Below are 12,703 nucleotides of genomic sequence, written 5' to 3'. Positions count from 1 at the left end.
AATAATAATAATAATAATAATAATTATTATTATTATTATTATTATTATTATTATTATTATTATCTTAACATTCATATGTGCATAAGGCTATCGTTAATTTAGAAATAATTAATATATATAATTTTATTTTTAAATACTTAAAGAGATTATTTCTAACTCAAATTCTGATCTTTTAGATGAAAATAGACTAATAACATTTATCATATTACATCAAATTGTAAATCTAATAAAATAAATAAATATTTGTTGAACATATACCATAGCCCTATAATATGATCATCACAAGTATAAAATTATACATCGATAAATTTCTCACATCACATATATATTAATTTAAGCATCAAAAAAATTTCATCGTCGATATCTAGAGAATAAAATTACTCAAGAAAAAATTAATTTTGCTTGATTTTTATTTTGCTAAATCCATACCGAAAAATCCTACTCTTTTTATAGGGATATATTCTATCAGGAGTTGTGAGAATTTTTTTATCTGTAAATTAATGAAAAATGAGTCACTCAGTAGCTTATTTGACAATCAATTTATTAGCAACATAGAAATTATTGGCCCACTGGTTTACCAACCACAATGAGATAATGAGAGTGCACAGCAAAGGGCCAGCAAGGAAACAATGGCATTACTAATCATTTAAATATGCCAGAAATGTGGTGTTGTTCATCATTGCCCTAAAGAAATTATAAGTTGTACAGTTATCATATGCTCGTCATGAGAGACATGATAAGTACATCCAATAGGAGAAGTTGACCAAACTAACATGATAGTTTATTTCGATGTGGGTTGCAACCCCTTATGACTTTTGGTAATGATTTTAGGTAGGACAATGACCAACATTGTTTAACCAGGGTTAGGTTTAGATCGATATGTGGTGGTGTTGAGTTGCAATGTGATAATTATAAATTGTAAGAGAAGAATTGAATCGATTTATATGACTTGAAAAATGAGTTTATTACTATTGTTTTTAAGTTTTAAGTATATTGGGTCAGTAGTTTAAGCACGTATAAATTTTTCATTAATGTGAGATTTGGAAAAGATTACAACTGACTAATCGGCACATTAGATCAATGAATTCTTATGTCAATTTAAGGAATTTGGGTTCGAATATGATTTCATATTTTTAAATCCTAAATCTAATCGATACTATTAGCGGCTTGACCAGTAATAAGAGAAGACCTAATAAGAATTTAGTGAAAAATATAATAAAAATCTATAATACTCTTAAATTTAATAAGAAAATACAGTGTTGTATAAGCTTATGTAGAGATATCTAGAGACGACATCACATGCATATCGGAATGATAAAAAATAAAAATCCTTAAATTTTTTATAAATTGTGTTTGTCAATGTGCGAATATTGGTGTACAAAATTCATAAAATTGAAAATTACGTGTATGAAATATTGTGTTTTATCTAGGGCGATCTTATATCCCTAAATCCATGTAAATTTGTAAGAGATGGTAAAAATTGTGTTTGTCAATGTGCGAATATTGGTGTACAAAATTCATAAAATTGAAAATTAAGTGATGAAATATTGTGTTTTATCTAGGGCGATCTTATATCCCTAAATCCATGTAAATTTGTAAGAGATGGTAAAATATTGTATTGATGATGATCTATACAATAGGGCTGCGACAACGCTTCTAATCTCCAAGTCTAATATCCGAAGAGAAGAAGATGAGAGGATAATAGGATGTGACAATCAAGAGACCTCTAGCCTATGAGCATTTGGTTCCCTCCTATTTATAGAGGTTCCCTGTCAACTTAACCCTAATGGATCTTGCCCTATTAAGTATTGGATCTCTATCTAACTACCCAAGCCTCTTAGATTAATGAATTTATATCTAATAGTCTATCATTGGCTCTTATTGGATCTTATCCATATGATCCAATAATTCAGGAGCTTATTGGATATCTAATAAGATATGGGCTTTGGCAGATATCTCATATATAAATCTCTACTCGTCACAACGCCTACCATATGTGTGTGATCATTTAGGCCCAATATCGAGCTGGCCGTGAGTCATAACTCCTTCTGGCTCAGTAAATTATTATCTCAATAATAATTCACTCGATTCATCAACTGTGTATGTACTATGCCATTACGTCGTAGTCCCTAGACGATATAGGGGAATCCAATCCATTATACTAGTATGTCTTCAATTACTACGTGTCTCTATAATCTCTTATCTATCTAATACCTCAAAGATCGTATTCGGGGCATGGTATGTCAAGCCTATATAGTTTCTCATCGAGTCTCGCTTTAATCAGATTTTTCCGGAGAACTCTTTCTCTCTCAATTTGAATGACCCTAGCCAATGATTTGTCTGAATAAGAATACATGGAATATTCCTCTCATAACATCGAGAGCGGATGATCCTCTATCGACACTCAATAGCCCTTGTAATGTTGGCCACTACTCTCGATGACCGATTGTGTTAGATTTGGAATCTTCAGACTTATAAGTCTAGTGTCAAAGAATAGAGTACGCATACATGACATCCCTAGTGTCTCAAGTCTAAGGACCATATACACCACTAGGAGTAAGAAATCATTGTATAACAATTAGACATCATCAACCATCAAATATTCTGTGAGCGGATCAATCACTGAACCCATTCTCCAATGAGTACCTGCATTATATTCCTAACGTTCCCACATAAGCAACTATGAGACCAGTCACATCCATCATATGTACGGGTATATAATACACCGGTCTGTCTAATTATCTCAATGTCCTTCTCGATCTCAACTATTCTGTGATCGAGATCATTTAAGATCTCTGTTTAAAGGTGAATCAATTTCATTATCATGACCTCATCACGATCCGATTCCTATTACACATATCCATATATATCACAATATATTTAATATAAAATAATAAAATACTAAATAATATAATAAATAAGAAAAATGTATATCATATCTCACGTGATTGACTTGTAACTATGACTAACAACTTAACAGTGATAAAAGATTGACGAGTCTAAATAATCAAAATATTATGATTTTATGTTGTTATTATTATTATACTTATAAACCATAAAATGAAATTTATGATTCTCCCCCACTCGGTGCTTGTACCAACCTAGTAAATCAAAGAAGACTCGTAGTTACACCAAGCAGTATCTCCTTTGTCATGGCTCTTGGAATGTGTTTATTCTATTTTTCTATTATGTTTCTCGAGATAGCTCAATGTAGTTTAGGTTCAACAAAGAGATAAAAAGGAAGACATCAGAATATTTTATTAAAAATTATAACTTTAAATATTAATAATTTAATAAAAATATAATATTTTAGGAAGCTCAACGATAACAACAAAAGATCCATATAATTAATTCTGAATAATTAAGATATTAGAAATTTATCATTATCGTTATTATTATTATTATGCTTTCAAACCCTGAAACCAAAGAACGACTAGTGAGTGCAAAGAAGACTCGCTGCCATGTCACATGACATGGCTTGGTGAATGCATGTGGGGGCGCGCGTGCCATTCCCCAATCGCAATGGGCTGTGCCTACGTTGGCACCTCTCATCCCTATTATTGAGCCAACCCAACGCGGCCGTACGCGCTCCACAGCTGTCAACGCTGGTGCTGTTGTGGTTCCTCACATGCAACGCATCATTCGCCAATGGCCTTGCCCGCACGTGCATCGCACCTGACCTTCGACAGACCCCGGCCGTTTCCGCTTACCTCCCCCGTCCCTTGACCGTCCGATCCTCGAATCCGACGGCGCTCGCCACCGCAGTGTGGCTGCGGTAACCTCACAGCGGTGCGGACACCTCGTCCTCCGCGATACCAGAAGGCGCGATATTGTAGGCGATTCGTTGAACTTCTCGTGTCTTTGTCTCGGCTTCTTCCCTTCCCCTTTTTCTCTAAGCTCGCCTTTCTCTCTCTCTCTCCTTCTCTGAGCTCTCTCCTTTATCTCTGTTTCAAATCCTAAAAGGTCCATCTTTTAGGGTTTGATCCCGGTGAGCCGAATCGGGGAGGAGCCGAGGATTTGTGTTGATTTGGTACGATCATTCCCGTCCCTTTCTTTCGGCTCTGACCGATTTGATTCGGGTGGTTCTGGTTCTGAGATTTCCCTTTTGTTTTCTTGCGGTCCTTCGGATCTTGGGAATAAATGTCAATAAAAATTAGATTTTTATTTGACTCGGGTGTTCTTTGCTCGATTTTTCGTTTTATTGGACGTTTTTAAGCTCGAGTTTTCGGTTTCCACGCTTTTTTTTACTTGCATGATTTCGAGATGTAGAGAATCATATGCTATTTCGTCTTAAAGTACTCGGTTTTTCTTGATCTCTATAGGGACCAATCTCAAAACGCGATCTTTTGGGCGTTTCGTTGTATGGAATGACCGAGTTTTTGGATCGGCATTTACTTTCTCGTGGACCTTTCTTCTGGGATCTAAATGTGGCGTTGAGATGCATATGACGACACTCTCTTCTTGTGAAAATCGAAAGCAATTTTATTTTTTTGTCGATATTTTACGTTCATTCTCATTCGTGCAGCAGTTTGATCTCTCAGCACTTGGCTTTTAATTCTTTATTTCTGTTGCACTTTGTTATGCTTTGTTCAATCTCACCAGTTTGGGTCTGTAATAAGTTGATGGCGAATATGAGAGCTGCTGCTAACATGAGGAGCTCAGCGCCCGGTGGGAAACAGTCGTTTCTTCCTCCAAGATGCCCTCTTCCAACCGTATCCCCATCCTACGGTGACTATGGATCTATAGGACCCAGAGGCATCCCAAGACCAAAAGATGGTCAGAGACACCAGCGTACTTCCTCTGAGAGCTTTCTCATTGAGGAGCAACCTCTGTGGCTCGATGACTTGCTTAATGAACCAGAGACGCCGGTGAGGAGAGGAGCTCATCGTCGTTCAACAAGCGACTCTTTTGCATACTTGGACGGAGTCAGTTTGTCCAACGTTGGTAGTGTAGGTCAGGAGCAACAGAGCTTTCCAGCACTATCTCCTTGGATGTCGCAGGAACTCAATCACCATAAAGATGTAGGACATTTTTCTTATTATCCAGAGGCAAATTCATCTGGAAGGCCTCAACTCAAAGTATGGGAATCGGCCGCGGATGTTGTCAGCTACCCTGGCAGCACTCTCTTGGCAAACAACAAGACGATTCATCCCCAGCCATCCTGTGTTCAGACAGAATCTGATGGATTAAACCCAGATGTTGTTGAAAAGAATGAGCACCTAGATGGTGCCCAGGATAAAAAGGGTCCCTTTGAAATTAAGGAAGACTCTCATTCTAAGCAGACAGAGATGGATTCAAAGCGAGTTAAACAGTAAGTTTTAATCTAATTTCTTAATATCTTTGTGTGTGATTAATTCTCTGTGCTGTCTCGAGAAATTTTCTCTATCATTAGGATCAATGACCAGTATAGGCATCAACCCCTTGGTAAAAACATATGTTCGTCATTCTGGTTGATTGTTGAGGCATGATATAGTTTGCTCTACTTCCTAAGCCTCACCACGGACTACTTATTTGCAGCCTTTTGCAGTTTTTTTCTAGGGATAAAAAATCTCAGGCAAACCGGCAGTTTATTATTATCAATTTGACTCACTAATTTACTATATGGATTGATGACATAAGGCTGATTTTTTTTTGTCCAATATCATTCTCAATTTTTCTTACTAAATTATCATCTCAATAGCATAAGCATATACAGATGATGATTAATATTGCAGCATGATTGTGTGGTGCCACAAGTGATACATATCAATGGCACAAGCATGTACAGATAGCTACTAACACTGTAGAATTTCCTGTTCAGCGCTGCATATGCTTAAACTGGATATCAAATCTATCTTTGTTTTGAGTTATGCACCGCTTAGGATTTTGATAGCTATAATGGTTACAGGGCTTTTTTGGAATTATCAAATTTAGCTCTTTGCAATATTACTATCTTCAAATAAAAGATTTCCTTTTTTGGAATTGCTTCAGGATAGAGTTCCATGACATCACAAATGTTGCAAGTGCTGATCTATTGCCTCACCTTTCTTTTCACTGTGGCATGCCCCTCTTCACTACAACTCTCTTAATATATATTGCAGCTGGGAATCTAACCACTTCACAAGTTTTCTTATGGGTCTTATAATATTTGGCAATTGCCTAAACAAAACGAATTAGGTCTCCTTGATATTTATAAGAGTCATCCTGCTCTAAATTCTATTCTTTCATTTTTGTGATTAATATATATACAGAACTTATAGCCCATTGACTTAATTAAACTGTAGTGATTCTCCATGGGAATTATAATTAAATTTTAATTGTTATATTCTTCTTTAATTTGAGATTCAAGAGATTGTGTATACAGTAAACTTGTTGTTTTGACTCTTTCCAGTTCAGATTTCCTATTTTGTTGAGTTTTAAGCTAAGGTCAAATAGCTTAGGCAAGACTATTCCAAAGCTTGAATCCCATCCGACAACTAGGTGTCTAGGCAATAGTTGAGGCGACAACTCAACAGAAATTCATGTCATCATTTTGACATGGCTAATGCACGTCTGTTTTGGTTGTTTTAATTTAGCATTTCAACCTATCTTTATACTTGCCGTATTGAATGATAATACAAGCAAAATGCTTGTCATTATGAAGCAATGTATAAGTATATTGCACCATTGGATATATTTAACATTTTCATTCATGAAAAGATATAGTGATAAACAGGGATCAATATGACCACACATGCCTTCATACGATGATCTAGATAAGTGTAACCCACATTCGTGCTAGTCCAGGTACACAAGATGATTAGCCAATTGTCACATGGGACTATATCATCAACATGCTACCTTCCTGGTGACCTGTTCTTGAATGCAACAGAATCTTTTGAATGATTACATTAATGAATGTGTACTACTTGCTATTGGAATTTCATTTTCATTTACGTGAATCGATTCGATTGGTGAATTTTCCTTTTCTATTGAAAGATTTTGTATAAAACAAATGTAGCATCAAGCTCTGTTTGTTAACAATGCAGTGATTGTCATTTAACTCCAGTTCAGATATTTGTATGTGGCTTAAAGGGAGCATATATATTAATAGTTCTGAAATACTTAAACATGTGAGCGTAACTCAAGCTGTAAATATCTAACCTCTGTCCTCCAGTAAGGGTGGCAATTCGTTTCTTTAACCCACAAACTCATTTATCCGACTAGGTTAAAGATGAAAGGTTTTCACCAACTATCGGCTAAATCTTCACTTTTTCCAATTTACAGTATAATTTTGAAGCAATACATTATGAATTTCTTAAGTTGGTCAGCGGATTTCTTTGCTACAAACGCTAGTTTAGGAAATCCATTTATTGATTTGGTTGTAAGATTCCTGTCATACCTGTATCATTGTAATACAATACATGCTGGTGTAATTCAAAACCAGAGTACTAGAAGGACCTTCATGTTATTAGAGCATCTACTCTCGCATGAGTTCAAAATGGTTGCCCCACTATATTCATTATCCTAATACTTATGGCAGGTGAACCTTTTGAAAGTTCCTCTCAGCTCAGCCATTTCCTCCCTGATTTACCTTGTCTGTATTGATATAGCCGCTCAACTTCCTATGAAACTCAACTCCACCTTTTTTCCACCATGGCAAGCACAATTCATTTTACTTCCTTTAAGTCGTAACCCGAAGGTCGATGTAAATGTTACATGCAATGCCCTGTAAAATCAGCTTCCATTGAGGTTACCACTGCCAACTGAACATTGTGTATGAAAGGAACAACTTTGGTTGCATGCTATCATTGCATCTGTTTCAGAATCAAATATGATACTAATTACCTCTACCGAATCCTTGTTAGAGGTATGGAGGAGTTTATCGTTCTCCTGAAAACTATTTGCCATCCTGAGTGATGACTCACTAGGAGAAGCTGACTCTCACCTATCATGGCAACGAAACCTTGGCCGAGTATGTAGGCCTCGTCAAGGCTATTGCTGATCAGTTTAATTTCTCTGGATCTTCCATTGATGATGTTGATTATGTTATTTATTTTCGATGGGCTTGGATGGGAGTTTAAAGAAATCTGGTAACCAACTTAAGAAATTATTAATTGTAGTGAGTCAGAATCATTCTGCTAGCTATCAGCCTTCATGATTGGTGAAGATCTTCCATCTTTATAGTTAAAGGTTCTTCTAGTGTACTCTGCTTTGAGTGGTACAACCATGTATTTGATCATTATAATGCGTATGTGTATACATTTCAAGTTTCAAGTGCGAGAGTAAGAATGTAATGGAAGCAAGGAATGATTTTCATAAACTAAAGGAGTAATAATATAGTGTGACTGGAGCCACAATGGGGCTTACTTGTTGCCTTCTATGTACCATATGAATATTGTATGATAATATAATTACACATGACCCTTGTTGATTTTACAATAAACATAAAATAGTTATTTGTAATGAATTATTCTATATTGTTTTTTCATTTCTAATTTGTATAATCTTATCTTTTATATTTCAATTTGCATTTCTGAAAAAGGAGACATGTTATAAAAACAATAGTTAAAAGAATATTGTAATTACAAAATATGCTTGTTTTCTTGAATATATTATATATTGTTAGTGTTTTATAGTTTTATTATGATTTGCATATATTTTAAAATTGTCTTCTTGGCTGATCAGCTGATTCTGATCCTACCAATCTCGATGGCTTCATCCCTAGTCAATGTCAATGGTTTCGTCCTTAACTGATCTTGATATACCAGTATCGCAAGCTATGAAACTGTCAGTGGTATATATGTTTTGTATAGAGCTCTATGCGTCCACACAATCATGAGTTTAAATATATGTGCTTTTTGCTTACCAGAAATTGTGTGCTTATGTATAATCACCATGTTTAGATTTATGCATATGCATGTATATTTTTAGTTATGTGGGGAAACTTCTTAATTGGTGTGTGTCATTCAGTCGATATAAATGAGAATGACTTGCTTGATAATGTTACTATGAGGAATAATCTACTATATCTAGGTTTATTTAAATGTGACATTTTGTTTTTGGTTTGTCCTATTGAGTCGAATAAGTAGCCGATTTGGGCTTTTCTTGCTTATGTGCATTAGAGGGTCTGAGGTGGCCATCTTTGAGGTTCAGACCTACATGACAGTGAGAAGAACCACTATGGATGTGTTTGGGGAGGTCTTCTAAGGTTTTATCAAAGTTTGGGATGGCGAATTGGTAAAGTTTAAGAACTTAAAGAGTGATGAATGTGGAATGAAAGTGGGATTTGTTTTACCTACAGTCAAAGGCCCCCTTTTATGTTGCAGTTTTGTAACAGATGAGCTTTCTTAGGGGTAGGGAACATGGTCGTGTGGTTCTGAAGGGGCATCCTTGTTAGTTTGTCTACCGTAACAATGGCGATTATGAGCAAGACATGTGGAATAAAAGGAGCACTTGCCAGTCTGGTAGCAGTAGTGGTGATAATTATGAATAGTATGTTGGAGGGAGTGGAGTAAACTCTGTTGCTCATTTGTAGGGCTCATGTATACATCCGCATTAGAATGCATTGTTAGATGCATTGCAACATGACAGATAGTCTGGACTAATTGTCTTATCAGTACAATATATTTTGCATTAGCATGTAACATGGAAGTGATCCATATGACTTCTTCCATCTACACTGGATTTTTTAAACGTTAGAGGCATTATTGGAATTTGCCCTCCAGACATATACTTGGGTGGACATAAACAGCACAACTTTTCACCTTTCATATGAGCTGATCTTTCTGTTTCCTTTTCTTTTAGAGGACAGCCATCTTCATTATTCACAATAATGCTGGTAAATACTGAATCTTGTGGTATCCTCATGCCTGTGAAACTAATTAAAGGTGTACTTTGGTTGCCTGTGCCAATGTCATATTCTTCCTGAAATAAGATTGTCGACCTAGGCCTGCAATGCTCCATGGTTATGCATGCCCAATTGACATCTGGCCTATGAGGATGAAAGGCATACGTTTTTTCATGCATCATATATACACACAGATCAAAAAAAGGGATAAAGGGATCAAACATTCAAACTAGCAATTTATAACTAATTAGAGAAACTAGATTTGTTTATCATGAGTTCATGTGGTACTTAATCACTCGGGGATGCAACTTTCTGTCCTTTTATGTAATTTGCACTAGCACATTTCTGGCTGATAAGAAGATCATGTTAGTTGTGTATATCTTGTAAGCTCTTTCTTAAACAATTTATTGTATCACAGGCAATATGCTCAGCGCTCCCGTGTCCGGAAACTGCAATATATTGCTGAGCTCGAGAAACACGTCCAGGCCTTACAGGCAAGTATAGAAAGATCGAGCTTAAATAATTCTTAGAAGCTTTAAGTGAAAAGAAATTAAAGGATATCTTTGTTGTTTTTTTGCTCTCAAAATTCAACAGGCAGAGGGACTAGAAGTTTTTGCTGAGCTGGAATTTCTGGATCAGCAAAATCTTATTCTAAATTTGGAGAATAAAGCCTTGAAGCAACGACTGGACAGTCTGGCTCAGGAGAAACTTATAAAACGCCGTAAGCTTGTACCTCTGTGAAAGTTTCATACTTTTGTTGACACAATATGTTCATAAGGGGTTTGTAAGGCACTAAACCAGATCTTGTTGACCTAGGCTTGAAAAGCAACCAGGTTAGATAATAACAACTGCTCTCCTCTTCAAATATGAAATTGTTATGCAGAAAGTGGAGTTTGGTTCCTGCATATAAGCTACTTTAACAAGGTTCAAGAAATGAAGATTTGCAGCATAAACAAAGTTAAAAAGCACATTCTCCTGCACATCTCTTGGAAATTGGCTTCTGACACTTGTTGACATGCTTTGTGTATTTAAAATCGTTGCTATGTAGTGACAAACAACCTCAATTTATACTTATAAAAGATTAGATGGCACTATTAAGTTTTGTAAGGTTGCTCTCTCACAAACTAGATGAGCAAGATCTGAGTCATGAAAATAACCTCTTTATTTGTAGTGATAAAGATAATGTACAATCAACCCCATAGAATCTGCTATGGTGGGAACCTCTTGCATTAGGTTGCCCTTTAAAATATTAGATAGAAATTCAAATTTACATTTGTTTTGTTGATGAATATGCTTCTGGTTGTAGGAGGCATTAATTCTAGTGAATTTTGTAACTTGCTTCACTTTCTTGTTGTGACTGCAGCACAAACCATTTATAAATAATGCTGTTGTTTGACCATTTAGCTTTTTAGTTAGGGTGTCTCACACAGATTGTTTTTTGAATTCCCTTACAGCTGGTTTATGTGATCAATATTTGCTTGAAGAAATTTAGTAAAATTCCATGTTTATTTTGGGTTGATGCAGTTCAACAGGAGACGCTAGAACGAGAAATAGCTCGTCTTCGAACACTGTATCAGCAACAACAGCAGCAGCAGCGATTCCAAGAACAGCCTCACCCTACCCATGCTCGTCGTAGCAGCAGAGACCTAGATTCACAATTTGCCAATCTATCTTTGAAGCCCAAGGACAAAACTTCTGGGTGTGAATCTGTCACTGGTCCTCTACGCTTTTAGATTTAACTCTTCTGACCTGCTGTGAGTTCCAGACATCGTATTTGACTTCTTCATCCACCTACATTTGTCGATTGGGGAAGTAGGCCAGAGACTTGGACCTCACAGACAAGGCAAATAACTCCGGAACAATAACTGTCTGATATCTGCTTCCTTTTCCTCGTTTTGATATGTGCACCTGGCGGTCATCTTCAGCTCATACGACCAGTCGGTGGTGATAGTAGCTCTTGAACTGTCATGTTGGTTCCTTCATTTCTGTATTCTCATGACCACCACTTTGTTTCATCCCTTTTGTGTCATTGTCATCTTCACTCCAAGCTCACTCAGTTCAACTTCTGGATAATTGGTTCCATGAAAGGTTCATGATTTCGAAGGCACCGATCCTTCCCTTTCGCATCCTTGTATCTGCATTGTCATCAAGACATCTGCTACCAATCTTGTTCATGTTTGTGCATCTGTTCGACACCGAAGAACTGATCATCAATTCAACCTCTGTGTAAGTCTTTGAGTTTAGCACTGTCACTAATGGAGATTTCAAGATTTGTTGCCAACACCTTGAATATTATGTATCTGATCATATTTTGATGCCAACCATAACCTTGATTAGTTTGCTTACTTCAATCAACTTAAACCTGAAACTTTCCACAGACACAACTGGTGGTATGTTCTTTGCTTTGATGGAATGAACTCAGGCAGATCCCTTGCTGGATAATTAGCTGCAGTAGTAGCTAGAAATGTGTATGGTAAAATATGCCCTGTGGTTGTTCACTAAGCTCAAATTGCAGCTATCAATAATGTTATGATTTTTGTGGGATGTATTCATAATACTCTCATCTGTGTAAATCCAAACTCATGCACTTGAGGTTTATACTCAAACCTTATGATCAAATCTCATGTTCCCAACTTATCCTTTGCATAAAACCAAAAAATAAAAGAAAAATTGTGTCTTCCTTAGAATTAAAGAGTTATGCAGACAACAGGTGCAATGCTCAGTATTCATAAACCACAAACATGTAATCACTCAAACATCCACAGGTTACAGTTTTGGATGTCAATTGCAATGGCAAAGCACTTATAAGGAAGCATTTTAGGATGACCCAACATCTTTTTATCCATTTGGAATCTTGCAATCTTGTAGAAAAAGTGGGTGTTTTAGAACCACAAC

General features: G+C 36.3%; 1 protein-coding gene across 4 annotated transcripts; it reads left to right on the top strand.

Annotated features, from left to right (window-relative positions):
* Positions 1 to 3,856: 3,856 nt before the first annotated feature.
* LOC135585656 (uncharacterized protein At4g06598-like) lies at positions 3,857 to 12,153 on the top strand. 4 transcript variants are annotated; one of them, XM_065122742.1, is made up of 5 exons: positions 3,857 to 4,030; positions 4,620 to 5,311; positions 10,227 to 10,306; positions 10,407 to 10,529; positions 11,333 to 12,153. In XM_065122742.1, the coding sequence occupies exons 2-5, from the start codon at positions 4,623 to 4,625 to the stop codon at positions 11,539 to 11,541; spliced, it is 1,101 nt and encodes a 366-aa protein (XP_064978814.1). In that variant the 5' UTR covers positions 3,857 to 4,030; positions 4,620 to 4,622; the 3' UTR covers positions 11,542 to 12,153. The 4 variants fall into 4 exon arrangements, with proteins under 4 accessions (XP_064978814.1, XP_064978813.1, XP_064978812.1 ...); XM_065122741.1 differs by having other exon boundaries at positions 4,603 to 5,311; XM_065122740.1 differs by having other exon boundaries at positions 4,323 to 5,311.
* Positions 12,154 to 12,703: the final 550 nt, after the last annotated feature.

The sequence above is a fragment of the Musa acuminata genome, chromosome BXJ2-8 (genome assembly GCF_036884655.1).
Source record: "Musa acuminata AAA Group cultivar baxijiao chromosome BXJ2-8, Cavendish_Baxijiao_AAA, whole genome shotgun sequence".
Lineage (NCBI taxonomy): Eukaryota > Viridiplantae > Streptophyta > Magnoliopsida > Zingiberales > Musaceae > Musa > Musa acuminata.
Note: the sequence above shows the minus strand (reverse complement) of the source record. Positions and strands in the feature narration are given on the sequence as shown.

What these genes read in the sequence shown, in the direction of transcription:
- LOC135585656 (XM_065122740.1), top strand. Translation starts at nt 4,581, where the DNA reads ATGCTTTGTTCAATCTCACCAGTTTGGGTCTGTAATAAGTTGATGGCG. An exon ending in CGTCCAGGCCTTACAGGCAA is followed by an intron (nt 10,307 to 10,406) that starts GTATAGAAAGAT and finishes TTCAACAGGCAG; the next exon opens with AGGGACTAGAAGTTTTTGCT. An exon ending in GGAGAAACTTATAAAACGCC is followed by an intron (nt 10,530 to 11,332) that starts GTAAGCTTGTAC and finishes GGGTTGATGCAG; the next exon opens with TTCAACAGGAGACGCTAGAA.